The 20,278-nt window shown below is 31.5% G+C and overlaps 2 protein-coding genes across 4 annotated transcripts in view; one reads left to right on the plus strand and one right to left on the minus strand.

Moving 5' to 3' along the window:
• LOC144842397 (protocadherin-9-like) overlaps positions 1-20,278 on the minus strand; it is a 215,377-nt gene that overhangs the window by 87,226 nt on the left and 107,873 nt on the right. The gene's annotated exons all lie outside the window — the stretch shown is intronic.
• LOC144843552 (dnaJ homolog subfamily A member 3, mitochondrial-like) lies at positions 26-17,203 on the plus strand. Of its 3 annotated transcripts, XM_078700372.1 has the most exons (11): positions 29-234; positions 673-812; positions 1,469-1,552; positions 1,829-2,044; positions 2,504-2,656; positions 2,914-3,061; positions 3,424-3,617; positions 4,056-4,171; positions 5,152-5,249; positions 5,454-5,560; positions 5,790-5,928. In XM_078700372.1, the coding sequence occupies exons 1-10, from the start codon at positions 45-47 to the stop codon at positions 5,552-5,554; spliced, it is 1,440 nt and encodes a 479-aa protein (XP_078556498.1). In that variant the 5' UTR covers positions 29-44; the 3' UTR covers positions 5,555-5,560; positions 5,790-5,928. The 3 variants fall into 3 exon arrangements, with proteins under 3 accessions (XP_078556499.1, XP_078556498.1, XP_078556497.1); XM_078700371.1 differs by lacking the exon at positions 5,454-5,560 and having other exon boundaries at positions 30-234; positions 5,790-7,430; XM_078700373.1 differs by lacking the exons at positions 5,152-5,249; positions 5,454-5,560; positions 5,790-5,928 and adding an exon at positions 17,100-17,203 and having other exon boundaries at positions 26-234.

Raw genomic sequence — 20,278 nt, forward strand, 5'->3', positions numbered from 1 at the left:
CCGGTGTTTCTGGAGGTCAACGTTTGGGAAGTCAAGCGTGAAAAATGAAAATGGCAGCCACGAGGGTTGCATGGAGAAATTTGCAACAAGTTTCTCGATCAAAATGTACACGTTCATCAGAGGAATTGGCAACGAACGTTGTCTGTAAACGTTATTTAAAAACATTTTCCAATTATACAAATAGCATTTTATTAAATCGACTTTCTAATGTTGCAATATATAAAGGATTACTGTGTAAGTTTTAAAAACATGATTGATCAGACAGGCTAGCTAGCAGCCACTCTCTCTCCCCGCAGTAGGCATCGGTTCAGGGACGCCCTGGCTCGGGTTTAGTTCTACACTCATTTTAAGTAGCTAGTAGTAATAATACAACAAGAGCAGACATGCCTATTTATAAAGTATAATATATTATTATTTTGTAATTAGGCCCTATGTCAAATTCCTATCGGAATTACGGCTGGTCGCTGGGTCAATTACAATTATGATGATTCATTTTATTATAATTTATGATATCGGTTGCATTTATTTTGGTTGCAATAAAATCAATTTCCTTTGAAATGACTATACCTACTAGGCCTATGAATATGATGAATTATGCTTTTTCGAGAAAAAAAATTGTAAGTAGTATTTTTTATTTTACAGTGAATTATATGATAATTTTGTGTTTTACAGCGCCAAGTAGTTCATGTTACCTAATAGAAAGACATCGGAATTTTCACACTTCACAACATTTAGAATCGAAAGATTATTACAGAATCCTTGGTGTGCCAAAAAATGCATCTACCAAGGAAATCAAGAAAGCGTATTATGAGGTTCGTAAGACTTGGATAAGATGTTAGCATTGGAATGGCACTCATCGATTTGATTGCAGACGACTATAACTACTAAACATTGAGCACTGAGCACTAATACCTTTTTCACATCTGCAAAATGTAACGGGAGATCAAACCTGGTAACACCTTGTTACAAGTTGTAACAATTTATGCAGGTGTGAAAAGGGTATGAGAGCATCCAGCACTATACACTACACTTATCCCCAAAACAATGCCACCCAGGCTGCTTAGTTTTCCATAATTTGAATGACCACATGAGATCTCACCTACTAGTTCTAATTTCTCCTGCTTGCTTTGGATTATATCCTGAAAGTGCATACATTTATCATTTAGACTCTACTAAGTCCAAACACTAAAAGTATAAGCAACCCCGAGACCAATATTAGTTAATTGATCAATTAATTTAATTTCATTCACATTTATTTGAAACAGTCCAAGGAAAAAAAACAAGCATACATTTATAATCAATGAGTTAAATGGTAACAATAAATAGGAGCTGTTTCAGGAATCAGAACTAGAAGTAAAAGACTTGTCTTATACCAACCCCTAAACAAACAAAAAACAAATAAACAGCTGCATGACATATCATTTGCTAATGTTAGATATAAATAATAATTTGTCAATGATTTATATAGCTTGCCAAGAAGTACCATCCTGATAAGAACAAAGGAGACCAGGGTGCAGCTACAAAGTTTGCAGAAGTAGCTGAAGCATATGAGGTATGTATTAGGATCTTGTAAAACTTAAGCCCTGTCTACACTATCAAACTTTATGTGACAACAAAATGTGATTTGCCCATATGAACATAATGATGTCATATCACTACCATATTTAAGCATATCACTACCGTATTTGGGCACATCACACTTGTCAAACTAGTTTGATTGTGTAGACAGAGCTTTATAGTTGACATATCGTGTTATATTTATTTGTTATATTCTCACTGCCTTAATAAGTAAAAACAAACTGAACTGATAACATTTTTCTTTGCACAGATATTAGGAGATAAATCAAAGAGACAGGAATATGATACCATGGGTACGACAGGATTTGGAGGAGCAGGAGGAGGCGGTGGTGGATTCCAAGGCTGGCAGCAAGCTGGTACCATAGACCCAGAGGAATTATTTCGTACAGTGTTTGGTGGTAAAGGTGGCTTTAATAACATCTTTGAGGGAGCTGGTTTTGGTGGTGGAATGGACAACACAAGAGAGGTGAGATGAAAGATCATTATAGATTGTATTTACTAACTCGGAAGTTATAATTCTGAGACATGCATGGGAAAATGTATTCAGTAGAAGTAGGCTTTCTAAGCATTTCAGTGAGGGGGAAAATGGCAAAAGGCTAACATGCCCACAGTGCTGATTTTGCCAAACTGATTTATCAAAAAATCCATAGTGTCTAGACAAACTGTATAGTAGTTTTAAGTTTGATGGGAAAATACAGTATCACAGGCATAACCACTAAAGACTAATTGATTAATCACAAGTTTTAAGTAAGTTAGCTTTACGTTTGATCATTGCATGAAAAACGGAAGACTTAGGAAATACAGAGTACATACAGCATAGCCTCTGTTGACTTAATTGATTAATGACGCATGTTTAAGTAACTTAGCTTTAGCACATTTACCATCATTGGTATTCACTTCTTGTTTTGATCTTTGTCTACTTAAGTACATGATGGATTTGACGTTTAGCGAGGCGGCCCGAGGTGTCAACAAAGACATGGAAATTATCATAGATGATACATGTCCACGATGTCATGGGGCAAAAGCTGAACCGGGGACAAAGACGTCGCAGTGTCATCGCTGTCAGGGATCCGGCATGGTATGTTTGTGTGGATTATGTTATATTGAATTGCTTAATTAAATAACTGGTTTGCTCAGGGACAGGGTACTCATCTGTCATAGCCATGTGGTTGGGAATTTAAATCCACAGCCATTTATTTGATTTGTGTTATAATGTGAATAATTATTTCTGTCTACCATATTTGTATTAGATATTCATAAAAGAATTTAATAATAACTTAAGCCTAATTATTAAAAATAGAAAGTACTTAAAGTTAAATTTGTTCTTTAATTTAGGAAACAATCAACACAGGTCCATTTATGATGAGGTCTACATGCCGGCAGTGCAGAGGTCAAGGTTCAATCATCAGTGTTCCTTGTATTATGTGTAAAGCGACGGGCCAGACAATGCAGCGCAAGAAAGTAGTTGTTCCCATACCAGCAGGTATGATTAACCAGTTATATTTTTTGTAAAATTATAGGTCCAGACTTTTAGAAATCAATAATGTATTAAACCTGACATATTAAACATATTTCTAGTTCTGGTTGTCCCATGACCTAGAGGATCATCTAGATGAGATACAGTAGTACAGTAGTACTCATCATGATACGATACACATGCATAAGCCATATCTCCCAGTGGTGCCTATCTCGTCTCCGGGCTGATGGGGTTTTGCTGTATGACCTGGTTCTCCTGAACAGATGCCCATGTAGTTGGTTTTTGTTGTAGTTCTCTTTTGTAACTTTTACAATAAATATTCTAATTTATTATAGGAGGTATAAATTTCTTTAAATTTCATATTTTAGGTGTGGAAAATGGTCAAACTGTTAGGTTACCTGTGGGTAGTCGTGAAGTGTTTATCACATTTCGTGTCGCTCGCAGCAGTACATTTAGAAGAGATGGAGCAGACGTGCATTCGGATGTCGCGGTGACGTACACACAAGCATCTCTAGGGGGCAGTCTCCGTATAAAAGGAATATATGATAGTATCCACTTAAATGTAAGTACTCTTGTATACAGTATACCTATTGTTATTTATTGTTTGTGAAAAAAAAAAAATTCCTAATAAAAATAATGTTGTTTACCATCTATAAGATGGTGGTGTATTTTGATTATTACGATAACAGTGCAATCCCCATTAAAGGAATACCTTTAGAAACCAACAATGTGTCCCCTGCTATAACATATTTTAATACGAAAAGTCTTGACTTGTCGGTGCTGTTTGAGTTTAATCCCGACAAGATGAGTCATCTTGATATAGCGTTTGGGCATAGTTTAGGTTGTCGAGAAAACATGTTTAATTTTCTCTCGTCATATGACACTGTCTAAGTTGGCCTTTATTCGTTTAACAGAGTTATCCTGTGTTCTACCATATTCTATTAAGTATTTTTCTATTGTATGTAAATTTACAATTATAGCTTGCCTATTATTAATACAGATACCAGCTGGCACACAGTCACATGCTAGGATACGATTGCCAGGCAAAGGAATTCAACGTGTAAATGGCTATGGAAATGGGGACCACTTTGTACATGTGAAAATCAAAGTACCCACGTAAGTACACTTTCTAAGAAAGGGGGGTTTTGTATTTCAATGTTTTACCCACAATCCATTATTCGTCATAGCACATCATATTCCACTTATTCACTCATTAGATACTTATCTAGATTTCAGTATTTTCAACTAAAATAACAACCCTTAAAAATAGACACTAGAAAAAAATTAGTGTGTATTTTTAGTTAGGTAGAATGAAAAGCACAAGGGCGACTTGTTAATGATATTGAGGATTTTTAAACACATTCTTGACCTGTAAAAAAAGTAAATCAAAGATTTTTGCAAAAGAAACAAAACAGAATTGAAGATAAACTGAATGGTCTCAGCAGGTCAATGACCTGTATCAATATTTTTATCGGTTGAAATCTTTTAAATCGAGCAACTTTTTTGGAAGTTAGCAGCTGATATTTTTCTTAAATCTGAAGATGGACAAGTAGTCGCCCATTAGTGTAAGTCCATCTTTTAAAAATTAGTTTGTTTATCAAAATGATGATTTAACTGGAATTATTATAAATTGTACCAGTTAATAAAGTGCATTCCAGATTGGTTTTGCCTTGGTCAATTAATTAATTTATTTGTTATTGCAATTGGTCAGAATTTCTCAAGTGGTTTGTGTCCAATTAGAGTAGATTGAGATTACTCTGCTAGAATAGAACACATTATTATAATTGGTATTTTTAAACATAGAATTTATTCCATTATCATAATTGATAATTTTACATTAGAATATAGTCCATTAATGTAAGTGATAGCTGTGTGTCTAGTATCCTTAGTTATTCTTGGATATAAAGAATTATGCCCTTTTAACTTGGGTGTAGTCCACGTCTACAGACATGTACAGTTTAAATTCTGCCAAATTATTATTAGTTTGAGAAGTAAATCCAAGATAAAACCTGTTAGGTATTTCATTTCAATCTTGTAGAACCTTTCGCAGAATTTTATTTTTTAATTTGTACTTTATTTTTCTTTATGATTGACAGAACACTTACTGATAAACAACGAGGGCTTTTACTTTCTTTCGCTGAACAGGAGGAGGATGTTGTGGGAACCGTAAATGGTGTCAGCCAAACACAAAGTGGTAAGCATATTTGACCTTATGACCTTTGACCACAAACTGAAATGAGGGTTATACACAGTAAAAGGAAGATTAAGTGTTTTAATTTTTAAAAATTGGAAAATTTAAAATGAATTGTTGAAATGTATAATTTGCTGTGTACAAATTCAATTAAAATTGACAAATTTTAGAAAATGTTTAAATGTTTGAAAAAAAATGAATTTACAGGGCACACCTCTGAAGATGTTCATTTTGATGATGAAGAAGAGGTTGAAAAAAAGCCGGGATTTTTGGAGAGGTTGGCCAACAGGGTATTTGGACGAAATTGATTTGAGGTAGGCTAGCTTGGCCATTAGTTACCGAATTCATTGTAGAGTATGTTGCCTGCCTGAAGAATCTCATGTCCATTATTAGTTGGCCAATCTCGATTGTTATTACAACATACACTGACATCATTGTAACCAGGGGGTTACCAGCATAAATATCTTTCACTAAATATGTTTTATGACCTCGCACACATCCTCCGAATAATTTTTTTCTTATATTCTCGTTTTTATTGCATAGGTACAAAAATTGCAGTTGATGATGCAAGCGGAATAGTCCATGGTATACGCTACATCTTAAATAATCCAAACCCTACCAGTACAGATCCACAAGACAACACTACTAGTGAAGACACCGTAGAGACCCCCTCCAATACAGAAGATACACCTAGTGACGAGGGCAACAAAGGGGCAGATGAGGGCAACAAAGGGGCAAAGAAAGTGGCAGATGACATCCAAGACCAAGAAGACGACACTAAGCAAGAGGATAGAACCTGAAAATAGGATTTCTTCATAAATATGGGGCGAAATTTATTGCAAAAAGTAAATCATTTTATTAAGAAAAGTGGGCTGATGTGTGGATTTTGATATTTTTATGACATTTCAATAATGTTTCTTGACTATATTTAAAATATATATTAACATATTTTATTATTTGTGATGGCTTCATACAAACTTGGTAAATGATCGGCTTTTATTTTGTTGATAAAATAATTTGGCTACAGACTCGATAGCGTTGCCGTCTGCGCACATAAGTATATATGTTACAGTCGTACATGGTAAAAATACATATGCATAGAAAAAATAATAAAATTATATAAACCAGGTCCTATAATAAACCTAATTATAGAATGTGACACATCTGGGTATATTAATATGTATGAAAACGAGTCATGAGTTGATAACCTACATTGCACCTTGTATTGCCAACATTCATTAAATAGATATTTTTAGTTTGGTTGTACACAACGATGTGACCCAATTTATAATAAAATTGCAATGGTGTTTCCAACTAGAACTTGTCTTGTTATAATAATATTAATATAAAACAAGTTATGACAATGTATAAACTAATTTAATATACCTTTATGTAAGTAATGTTTGTTTTTGTTTTCAAAATCACAACATTTTTTTTCATGCAGTCAGTGCTCCAAATACTGGGCACCTTTGGACTGGTCTAATATGTCTGGTTTTCCCAGAAAGTACTGTATTAAAAGCCTGGTTTTTGGGAGATTTTCCGGTTTTAAATGAGTCCAGTATTGGTAGTGTTGACAGTATTACCCTAAATAAATAGGTATGCATATCAAACATTTTGGTGAATAATAAATTGGGCTACCAAACCATACAGTTAAATAAACCTGTTTTCTCATGAAAAAAAAGTTATGTTGATAATCAATAAATTAATTTTGTTCATTATTTGCTGTAATTTATAACTAAGTATACAAATACAAATTTATAGATTACGACAATAGTATTTTGTTACTTATTTATATAATTTATTCAACAGTGCATGAAGATTTAACTATTTCTACTAAATAGCCGAGTAATTCAACACATTTATTTACTGTAATATAGAAATGTACACTACTCGGTGAATAACCTGTACTGCTAGCTTGGTTTAATTTTGTCACTTTTAATGTCATTTGGTTAAAAGACGACTAAAACACAAAATAACACTTTAAAATGCAGTCAGAAGATTTCTTTTATCGGGTTAATTATTCTGGAGGAGTTAGCTTGAGGGAATCACTGGCAATATATTTGTTTCTTGAGTATTAAATGTAAGCAACAATACTAAAATGATTTTACTTATTATGATTAAGACTGGCTCTGCTTGCGTTGTTTGTGTTCGTAACTAATAAAAACAGATTAAGATTATAATAAACTGAATAAATTAAAATTATAAAATGAATATATAGTATGTTATTTCAGTTAATAGAAATATTGAGACCAAATTTTGTGATTGATTATTACTTGGAAATATTATTTTAACAATCTTAATAATAAAAATAATTTAATATTACATATTTTGGAAACACGGCAAATGATTTGCAATTTTAGTTTTATTATGCTGTTGGATGTTCGGCAACATTATTCACAACATCATCTTAGACACTTTGGTGTCAATCAAGGACTTACGAAAGTTGGAAAAGCTCTGGAAAAAATGTGTAAAAGCAGCAGCTGATATAAACTACTTTAAAAATTTAATATTAGTTTACAATGATTAAGTAATTTTCCCCACTGACAAAAACTTGAATAATATTGATGATTTGAACCATGAAAATGATTGAAAGTAGTGCACTTGGATTGCATTCATATCAGTAAAAAAGATTAGGAGAATTTTAATTTGAGTCGATCTGATGATTACAAATTACCATTGACGTCAGTAGAGAACAAACTCAATGTAGTTTAATCTGCAGTTCCCAGTAAAGAACAACAAGATTAAATAATGTTGTTTTATTGTGATTTAGTCGTCACCATTTTTGTTAAATTTAGTTTAGGCTAGATAGAAAAATAACTCTTTGACGTTACTAGTTGAGTTTTTCATTAATTAATCAAAGCATGTGCTTAACAGTATGTTAGTGCTACAATCAACCCAAATGTCATATACTTAAGAGAGACAATGTCCGTTTGCCTTTTCAGTATTCATTACTAGTAAGTGGGTGGGACAGGAACTTCTTTTTGTATCTTTTAATTTGACTAATGAATCTAGTGCTGACGTTGTGGATAAAGAATATAGAAATTCATTAAGAAGCTTTAGATATATTGTACAGTTTTATTGCTTTGATAATGTAAACTACGCACACACAAAATGTCGTAATTATTTTTATCTCGATGCTATTTTAGGTTAGCTCTGTCTGGCGACAAAAATAACCTAAATATACCTGTGCTGTGTTTGGTGAATGACAGTTTTTATTTGGTCTCGTTATTTCAAATACATGAATCCTATCTATGCAAAGGCAGCTGAGTTGAAGATATTAGTTTACAATGAAATATATCCGAGAAAATAGTTTACCATTCTCGCCGGTATGAGAGAACTAGGGTATTAGGAGGCATATAGAAAGACAATATTATTGGGGATAGTTAATAGTATAAAGGCCAATTTACACAGACGAGTGGTAATGGTGAGCGTAAACCTGCATAGCTGGTCCCACATATAATCTGTATCCTGAGTGGAAACCACCCATCCGCTCCGTGTTGTAAATGATCATGAATTTGTTATTTATTTAGACTTGTCTCCCAGAGGATCCAGTTATGAGGAATAACATAAATTCTATATTTTTATTACCGTTACCGCTTGTCTGTGTAAATTTGCCTAAAGTGAGTGTATAGTTTTGCTTGCTAAAAAACTAACTACTGTCTAGCTCAGTGTCTGATGCATAGTGCAAGTAACTAGATTTAATTGTTGCAGGCATGTGCATACAAGACCGGCGCCAAGAATTAAACTTTATGAATCTTCTCATATCGGATTGAAATTCAATCCATACACCATGCTTTCACACTCAGGCTCAAGAAATGTCCATGAAGTTTTTTTTGTGTCAAATTTAAATTATGGATAATCCAAATACTGTAGGAACCTCGGTCTCCACAGGGGTCTGGTTTTATATTGCTAACATGAATTGAAGCTTGAAGTAAAGCAAGTATATATTTCACCACTAAATATTCTAGATAGGCTTTCCAGCTCACTATCCTTAATAAGCTCTTTTACGTTTTTTCTTCCCTATTTTAAGAAGTTCGCAAACAACAAGGTATCACTTGCGTATCCTTACGAATACATTGCTATGCAAGATTGAATTTTAGCAGATGTTGTGATTATTTGATAGGCTACTGACCATGTGTGTTGACACATTTAGATGTTGCCTTTACTCATACTCTTGTTTCGTCGTCTGCTTCTCTTAAATTGTCGTCTGCTTCTCTTAAATAGTCGTCTGCTTCTCATGAAAAAAAAACGCTGAATGTTTTGAAATATCGTCGTCTTCTGTCATGGGTGTAGATTTTATTCATCATACTTATATTTTGCACATTCGAGTTCACAGTTTTATAGTGCCATAGGATAGTTTAGAAAAATATAAATATTAAATATAGTAAAGATTTCTGATAGCCATTAAGAAAGCCAACTGCTACTTATTCCACAGCCCCTCTTTCTATCTGAAGTCATAAACATATATTCATTTATTCTAGCTCCATATATTTTCATTTCATTTATTTATTTTTCACACATTGAACAAAATAAAACAGATATTTATACTTTAGAAAAGAAAAAAAATATACAAAGTCGACAATGTGTGAAAGGATATCAAAATAAGTAATAATTACTTTAAGCATTGACCACCTAAGCAGTTGTCGACATGACAAGTAAATTAAATATATAATTGTTAATCGTCTTTATAAACCTTACTGATTACACACTGAACTAAGCTATCAAACCATACATGTATTCATAAAATTATATCAGACTAAATGTTGTATTAATTTCAGTGTTGATGAGCACTTTCATTAAATGATTAACAGTTTAAATTTAGAATCCTATCCATCGACGTAACATGATCATCCACAAAGGAAGCGAGAGTATTGTAAAAATTTGGAAACAAATTAAGAAATAACATATTCTAGCATTAAATTACTAGAATAGACAATCCTGTGCATGTGTTTGCGGAAGATTGATCACCCAAAGCAATCGATAAATCTGCCTCTAGGTGTCGCTTTACTCATTACCGTAACTTGACCGAAACGCTCGTGCATGTTTCCCTTATCAATGTGTCCTGGGCCTGCCTCCATAAATCATACAATGTTTAAGTCGATACGTAGCCTAAGCATCAATTTTCACCCGTATTGATATTCGTATCTTCTCTCAAGGTTACTGTAAATTATGAATCTAAATGAAGGCTATGACGATTGAAATTTTAATGTTTTTTAAACATTAAAAAAACCTCCGTTTAGTTTATTAGTTAGTACAGTATACCATTTATGTTGTTTTGGGGGTAGAAAACTATTCATCTACACCAATTTTTATGAATGCTGCCATCATTGTTGTAGTCCGTCACTATACCATACATGTATATGACAGGTCTCCATTGTTTTGCCATTTCTATCCTTTTTTCTCTTGTCTTGTTATTTTCTTTTTCAGTTTTGTGTTTTTTTTATGATTTAATTTTATCGATTCATGTTCTGTGCAAAAGACATTTAGAATGACAGTTGTTAAATAATTTTAATTTTAAATCTGCTTAGCTTTTGGTTTTACAGTAAAAAAAAAATTTAAAAGCATCAACTTACATTTACTAAATATCAAGATTAGATTTATCAGAACTAACCTTTTACAAATTCCTTTTTTATCGGTAATAACAATTTAAACAGTTGCGTTTCAAGCAAAAACTTGTCGTTGGGAAGCACGAAGGCGTAACTATCAAGATCTCTTGAAACTGTACCTCTTAATAAACACACGGAGCAATTCATTCTGTGGCAATGTCTCCCTCGATAATTTAAGCCATTTCCTATTCAACACACTGAAAATAAATGTGTGTTTATTTTTGGTTTGCAAAACATAGTATAGACATATTAAATGTGTTAATATGTAAAACATTTATGAAAGATATTTTTTTTTTTTTAAATTACTAAATTTCTTTCTTTTGAAGTGTATTTAAGCCAGAGATGTTGGTGAGAGTAACCCACCCTTTTATCACCAGTTTACAGTTATCATATTTATCTTTATCTTTTGTTTGTATGTTTTACTATGGCAGCAGCTTAGAAGCCTTAAGTATGATCTTAAATCAACTTCTCAAAATTAAGTTCTATTTTAGAAGTTTTTAATTCAATATATTTTGGTTCTTTTTTTATTGACATTTAATACATTCTATTTATTTTATTGTTGATCTTTTCTATTGTCATGTTTTATTTTGCTTTTTTACTCTACACAAGGTGTATTTTAAATTTTTTGTTTCCACTGAGTTTGAGGTTTATTAGGTAATATTTTCAGAATTTTTGGCAAGATATTTGAATGTATTTTGTTTGTGTTTTTCTAAATTGTCAGATATGGCATTGTGCCACTGAAACGTTAATTAGAATGACACTATATTAAATGAATGTTAAATTAAATACGTAACTGTCTGAAAAAAATAATGTTATTAATAGCTCAGATATAATCCTTGATGTCATTCTTTGGTCTAGTGCTTTCTCAGGTCACTTCACTTTGACACAGTTAACTAGACGTATAGATAGAAGGGACACAGTTAACTGGACGTATAGATAGAAGGAACACAGGCTTGTGAATTACATAATTCCTTTACTTTTAAATCATTTAATACTAGATGTCTGTCGGATACTTAGATCTAACTGCAGACATACTTTAAAAAAAAGAATCTTTAATGTAATACAATTTATGCGTACATATTTTAGCCAAACGCCCAAGGCAGACAATCGCATCATTGTAGAGAAGAATTTAGAAATAGTACGACACAGAGGCATATGAGAAATAGCATTAATAAAGTACAGTACTGGAAAACATATGTCTGGATTTATATGTTTCACTTTTAATCTTCTATGTTTACTAATGGTTGTCGGTTTTGATTCTTCTGATGGATGTAGCGGACTCCTCGTCCCCGAAGCTTCCATGTGAGATGTTTCACTTCTAAATCATCTCCGGCATTTAGTATTCATGTTTGCATACTCAACTACAATCATTCACTCATAAAAGAATTGTTTTACTCTTTATTTTACACGCACATTTATTTTTTATGACATTTTTATATCACGCTTTATTATTCATAAAGTAAGAAGTAAGAAATAGATTAATGTGGCTGTTTAGACTCTTCATTTTTAATTGGTTGTTCTTGATAAAATGGTAATTTGTTAAGTGAGACTAATTTTAATTATTTTGCTGTCATGTATACATATTTCTTAGATTAAGCTTCTTTTTGCTATGGATATATTATGTCATCATGGTAAAATAAAAAGATGAATGAATGGATATTGACAACAAATAAATAAATATATACAATTTTAAGAGGCCTTAAAACAATATAGCACTAATAATACACATATTTGAGTTTGACTTGAATGTTCTGAATCTGTTAGCAGTTAACATTCTTAACCAGTAAGATTCAGTCCAACTGACAGACAGAAAATGTTTTTACACACTACATTATATATGTCTAAAGCTCTGTCTACATTATCAAACTAGTTTGGCAAAAAAAGTGTGATTTGCCTAAATATGGTAGTGATATGCCCAAATATGGTAGTGATATGACATCATCATGTCCATATATGGGCACATCACATTTATTTGTCATATAAAGTTTGATAGTGTAGACAGAGCTTTATAGAGAATCTGAAAAGTGTTTTCAGACACTTTATCCATTTTCCTTGATTTTTTTTTCGAAAATTCAATTATATTCTCGTCATGCAATAAAGCAAATGAATTACTCTCTTGTGATTGCTGGCTATCTTTCATCAATTTCCATCAATATGCAACAGGGACTTATGAAAATCAGTCGCCATAGCGATATATCGTCAATTTTAATGAACGTTGATTGATTTTTAATTACACAATATCAGATTAACTTTTTTTTATCTGTGTCCACTGTGAATACAAAACAGAACATTTGAATACTAACAAGATAGAACAAGTCTTCTAGTCTAAACACTTAAAACTGAAGGTCCAATACACACATCTGGCTTGTGAGCAAAATGTAGAGAGGGGGTTATCCCAGTGCAATTATTTAACTCAGCATATGTTGTTATGAACAGAAGAATAGGTTGATAGTATCTATTTGACTATATGATTAACATTTAGTCATTTTTTTGAAAGACCGCATTGTAGAAATCAATTTGTAGCCCAAAGAACAAAGTAAAACAAAGAAATAAGAACATGGCAAGCATAATATAGTAAGTTTGTAATCCTATGATCATATTCATGCTTATAGGTATACTTGTGTTAGCCACATCAGTACACATTACAGTGCATATTAACAAATAAATTCAAATTCATAACAAATTCTGAACATTACGGATGAATACAAAGTGTTGATTTTCTTGCTGCCAGTCCCTGGATAGCATACAGCATTAGTTTCAACCCTTGCCGATAGATTTCAAAGCTTATAATTATATTCCTCATACATATTTCAATTTTGCCATAGGGACGTTCTGTAACCCTTCTGTTTGATTCAATTTTTCATACACTTATCTATAATGCAAAATTAATTACAAACCTCATTTTGTTTTTCTTTCGGAATTGATCACTGAGTTGGGAAGTTTGTCGAGCAGTGTGTTTTGATCGAGTAATTAATTCAGAAGTTAACAGAATGAAACTAGTCGGGGATATATAAAGATTATGTTTGCTCTGGTTCAAGAGAGAATGCTAGAAGTAGTTTAAATAACTATATATAATGTCACATTACTCACATAACGATAGTACAAATATAAAACGGTCAATTTGTCATTCTATAGAAAAGGATGTTGGAATTGAAGTATTTAAAACGATAATAATGAATGCTGTATTGGAAAACGCTAATCGAAACATTTTCAGAGAAATAAACAAATTATAGGTTACTAACTACTTGAAAAGAAGTACAGCGGCAGAGGAACGCTATAGTATACAATACTTATAGTCTGTCAAAAAATATATATCAGAAAGTAGTTATATTTTATTTCAGCTGTCAAAAGTGGGAGCATATCTGCCCCTGGATCCGCTCCTAAATTACTTGCCATTGTGTTGGTATCAAAGTTGAAATAACTTTAATGCAAATTTTTATATTAAATAAATATAGAAATACAGAGCACATCACAATTTGTTTGTTTTAAATTTTTTTATTACAACATTTTATAAATATTCATTTTGCTTTGTATTTTTTGTTGGGTCTCTGGATGTCTCTCATCTACCATGTTATCTTTTATTGTTGACATCGTATTCTTTTCATATCAATTTGATACTTTCAAATGATCTAATCAGACAACGCTAACTTTGTAAATAAGAACACTTTCAGTAATTCTTTAACAATGCTGTATGAATTACTAAACAAATTGTTTTTAAATCAACATATTAATTTCTATTGAAGCAGTGTTGTTGGTATCTGGAATCATCGGTAATTCCTACCTTTAAAACTTTACTTGTTTTTGGATGGATGAGCACAGCAAACACACCTTAATATCTGGTGACGCGGCGTGCAATAATTAGCCATCTGGCTGTTAAAATTCATTCACAAGGTACAAAACTAACTCTTTTGTGTTCTATGACTGTAAAATTTATTTGAATAGATAAAAAATGATTGGTTTTATGAGTTAACATAATAAATTGTTGTATTATGTGTGTTATAGTGTTCATTATAATATTATGTATAATCGATAAAAGATTGCCTATTGTTCTTATGTAGTAGCATAGTTCTAGCTCATTAGCATAATAATAATATTAGAATAATACTGTAAATGTCATACTAATAAAAACAGGGGTGTATATCGGAATAAAACAAAATATATGCGCATTTTTAAAAAATGTTTGCAAGTGGGTAACCTACAGGAAACCCATAGCTTGACTCTGATAATAATTTATTCATAAAAAAGCGGGTTAATGTACGTTGTAATTATTTTAGAGAATATTATTGTGATTTTCGGTACTGAATAAACTTATTTTCTTGTAATTATAATCAAACTAGGCTAAAATAGTGATTGCATTCTATGTTTCCATTTTAAAAATTAATTACTTTATCCTATTATGTATGAAAAACAATTTGATTGTTTTTAATGCATGCAAATGTGTTTATATATACAGTACCCTGCAACATTAAAAGAAGCCAGTCATTGAGTCATACCAGGCGATTCTTTGTTTTAATTAATTCATGTAACCCCTCAGGTTTTATTATATCAAATACAAAAATATGCATATTATTACGTTTGTTTATGGAGATTGATTCTTTGACGTTATTAAGATTATCCGCTGTGACTTTTGAATCTCGATCAAGTTACAAGTTGATGTGTACATTATATCGTGCTTATTTATGCATGAATGACCTAATTAAACTTTTTAATTATGCGTGTAGTTTATGCAAACAAGTAGGCCTTATGTGTGTCAGCTATAGCTTATTCATTTGTTCTGCATTTGAATAGAGGGTCATTGTACTATTATACTGGTTCACTTTAAACTTATGCTCACTTGATTCCACATTCGAAGTATGCAAATTATTCAAATCAATTGATGAATATTCAAATTAATCAGAAATCATTTTATTTTAGCACTGAAGGTTTCAAGAAGACTATAAACCCAGATCCTCTTGCTAGTAGGACTAGGCATAAAGAGTGCTAGTTTGAACCAGACCTGATTCTAAAACTTGTAAAGGTTACACAATCTGGCCATTGGCCACAAGTTGTAACATTGTCCTTCATTGTTTTTAAATAAATAAAAGTATAGTAATGAATTGAGAGTGAATGCAAAATTCTGGAATTAGGCAAGCAACTATCAATACTATGTTTACATAAACCATTACTGTTCTAACTGGTATTTTATATTCTTAAAGGTAAACCAGCTATTTGCTATTCATCCCTACTTGAACCCCTACCAAGTCATACCTAGGTCATGGCTTATTAGCATCCTTGCTGGAGGCGTTAATGTTATCCCTTTTTTAATATTCAAGGTTTATTATAGCTTAAGCTCTGTCTACATTATCAAAGTTTATGTAACAACATGTGATGTGCCCATATATGGACATGATGATGTCATATCACTACCATATTTGGGCACATCACTACCATATTTGGGCACATCATACATTTTTATAGTGTAGACAGAGCTTTATAATGAATTCACTTTTCTTTCATTGATTCTAATTGTAATTTTATTCATTAAAATTGATTTGAAAGCTGCACATTTTACATTTATTTATTTAATTTTAATTTGTTCATCAAGGTTAATTTGAATTCAAGACATTTTCTATATTTTACATCAATAAGTGAATCTAAAAATATGCATATATCAATAATTGTATAAATTAATCATTTTTCTAAGTGTTTGCTTCTTTCTGTTTCTGAATTACAATTTGTTTTCAATAAAATCTCTTCTATGCCAATTTTAGATCTGCTTTTATATTAAATGTGAATGATGAACATGCTTTATTTATTAACGAAATTGTCTAACTAATAAACCTAAAAAGAAATTGTTAATGATTAACTGGGGATAGATGGAGAAGATTGTTGTTACGGTAAACATCAAATGAAACACTTAAGTCAAATAGTTAGTCTCAAGTGTCATTTATTGGTGCAGCTTTTTTTACAATGACAATAAACTTAACTATTCCGGTACCAGACGTGTCTCCATCATTTTATATCATTCAACTCCCTATTTTTAATATCAATATATTCTTTGCATTGTTTTTTGTTTTAATTTTTTAAACTTTGTGATCAGATTCGGCAGGATTAATTACCCTTGTTAAAGATTCATGTTGAAGGTTCTGAGGGTCCCAAATGATCAGCAATTACTGGTTGGAACACCCTCATTAAATATGGTTCAAATAAAATAAAAAAATTGTTTTTCCCTGATTTAAACTATTTGTTGTATTTTCCTAATTTATAGGTACATGAAGTATATTTCTGTGTTGGCTTCATATCTGTTTGCTGCCACCAATCATACGCAGCCTCGTCAAACCTAAAGACAATGTTCAAACGCAGATTTCAAAGGTTCGTTTCTACAGCTGCGTAGGTGTATCATTCAATATTGTATTTCAATTCTAACGATTACCTGAGATTGATTTTTATGATTTATAATGGGTACACATACTTTACTTGATTTGTGATAGTTTTTAATAAAAAGAAAATGGCAATTTTTGTTGTCATTTGTCAGTAGAATGAGTTTTTACTGATTGTTTTATTGATTTTTAAATAAATTGGCAAAAAACCAAAATAAAATAAAATGTAAAAATGATGTATATTACAGAAAGACAAATTTAGGACAAAATTATTCTTAATTGTAATAAATTAGTTGAATTTAATTATCATAAATTAGTTGAATATATCCTGAATATATGTTATTTGCATAATGAATAATTGCCTTTTTAAATATCAAGCAATTGTAGTTAATTATATTATTTAATAATAATAATGAGCATTTATAAATAATAAATATTTATGAATATTAATGAGCATATGACTAATACAGTAATAAGTAATTATGAATAGTAATGAGCATTTATGAATAATAATAAACATTTATGAATATTAATGATTAATGACTAATACAGAAATAAGTATTTATGAATAATAATGAGCATTTATGAATAATTAATAATAAGCATTTATATGAACTTATTTTGTTTTTACAGCTAAATTAGCTCTAATGAAGAAAAAGTCTGGAAACGATCAAAAGAGATTGTTTGGTGAGTATTTCAATACAAAAAAATGAAAATATGTTAATTTTATTATTACTTTGATAGTTTTTTTTTTGCATATAAATTCTGTAGTGATATTGAACAATAATGAATATTTACAGTTACATCATAAAGTGTAATCATAATACTATTATGCAAGACCTACTAATGATACTTTAATGCCAAAATATGTATTTAGATTTATTCATTTGTGATTTACAACTTGTATGTGTACACCACAATGAGCTTATGGTTCACATCTTGTTGGAATCATTTCCGTGTTAGGAGTCCTCCCTCTAGCCTAATCTATATAAGCTCATTGGTGTATGCATGTAGAATAGGTTGGGAGAATCTAGCCTAATCTATATAAGCTCATTGGTGTATGCATGTAGAATAGGTTGGGAGAATCTAGCCTAATCTATATAAGCTCATTGGTGTACTCATGTAGCATAGGTTGGGAGCCTCTAGCCTAATCTATATAAGCTCATTGGTGTACTCAATGAGGAGTCCTCCCTCTACCCTATATCTCATAGCTCATTGGTGTTGTTAGGAGTCCTCCCTCTAGCCTAATCTATATAAGCTCATTGGTGTACTCAATGTTAGTACTGTAGTCCTCCCTCTAGCCTAATCTATATAAGCTCATTGGTGTACTCATCTAGAATAGGTTGGGAGCCTCTAGCCTAATCTATATAAGCTCATTGGTGTACTCAATGTTAGGACTATAGTCCTTCCTCTAGCCTAATCTATATAAGCTCATTGGTGTACTCAATGAGGAGTCCTCCCTCTACCCTATATCTCATAGCTCATTGGTGTTGTTAGGAGTCCTCCCTCTAGCCTAATCTATATAAGCTCATTGGTGTACTCAATGTTAGTACTGTAGTCCTCCCTCTAGCCTAATCTATATAAGCTCATTGGTGTACTCAATGAGGAGTCCTCCCTCTAGCCTAATCTATATAAGCTCATTGGTGTACTCATCTAGAATAGGTTGGGTGAATCTAGCCTAATCTATATAAGCTCATTGGTGTACTCATGTAGAATAGGTTGGGTGGAGAGACATAAACTTGTAGTGGCTTAACACCCAAGTTTACGCATCATTTACCCTGTTACGCTTCAGCGAACAGTCTAGCGCAGATTATCCTATGAGTTGGCGCCAGGATGAAAAGTAATGAAATAGAAACAAAATATGTAACCTATATGTTGCGTATTCTCAAAGACAAATACGAACATATGGATATGAAATTAAAGTGGTGAAATCCGTCCCCTATGACTTTTCTTTAAAATAAATATTATTTTTGAACATTACGAACATTCCCCGGATGCGTTATTGATAGAAAAATGTAAAATTCAATATGTTTGACTTGTATTGTTGTTTGTGATTTAATCTGAAGTGATTCAACATTTCTGTCATTTTTCCGTCCTCCAGATTTTAAAATTCTTGCTGATAATGCAAAATTTAGTTAAAACTAAAAAAAAAAATAACAAATATTTATATTAATCAAGAACAAGAATAAAAAGTTGAGAAACTGGTATCACAATTTAAAAATTGTTGAAACATTCACTAATCTCAAATATTTTAAACTTTTATAGACTGTAAAACAATTTCTTGTAATTTTTTTATTAGTAAATATTTATATTAAATAGTTTGTAAAGGCCTTTTGTAAAGAAATCTTCAATTCAGCTTTTTGGCAGCTATGAATTTTTATTTGGCTTGTTTGTATGTTTTATATTCAATGTTGAAATAGAGATACTGAGAATGAGATATAAAATAAAAGAAGACGGATATAGTTTGACCCCTCCTTTGCGACACCCCTTTTCATGGGACACTTTCAAATGAAACAAATGATGTGAAATATATGAATTAACACCTTGTAACTGCTATTACCTTTAAATTCGTTATAAATGTTTCTCATATATTTTTGTTGTGTACAAATTTAAGGTGTGCATGCAATTGTGTGTATATTCATCACATAAATTTTTAAATAACGTTAAGATAAATATTTCAAATCTAATTTAAAGCGATACATACAAATATCGCGTGTTGCTTTTGTGCAAAAGGTGAGTTTGCATTGTTTTTGACAACAAAATCAACAGAAAGGTAAATAATTTAAACTTTAATTCAGAGAGTGATGTCAACAGTGGCTTCAAGTTACTAATGCATGACCTGCTTATTTTGTATTCTTTTGTTAAATACATTTTTAAATATTCTATTATTTTAACTTTAGAAATATCAGAAAAATAAAAAATTTAAATGTAATTCAAACAATGGGATGGAATTACACCAGTGTCGTGTTTTAGCATGGTTTTAGCTTGTAGTGTTGTTGATACTTAAATCTTCCACTGTGTTTTCACCATACACTTTCAAGTCTCTAGAGTGTATAGAATCTCTTTA

The sequence above is a fragment of the Antedon bifida genome, chromosome 5 (genome assembly GCF_963402885.1).
Source record: "Antedon bifida chromosome 5, ecAntBifi1.1, whole genome shotgun sequence".
Classification (NCBI taxonomy): Eukaryota; Metazoa; Echinodermata; class Crinoidea; order Comatulida; family Antedonidae; genus Antedon; species Antedon bifida.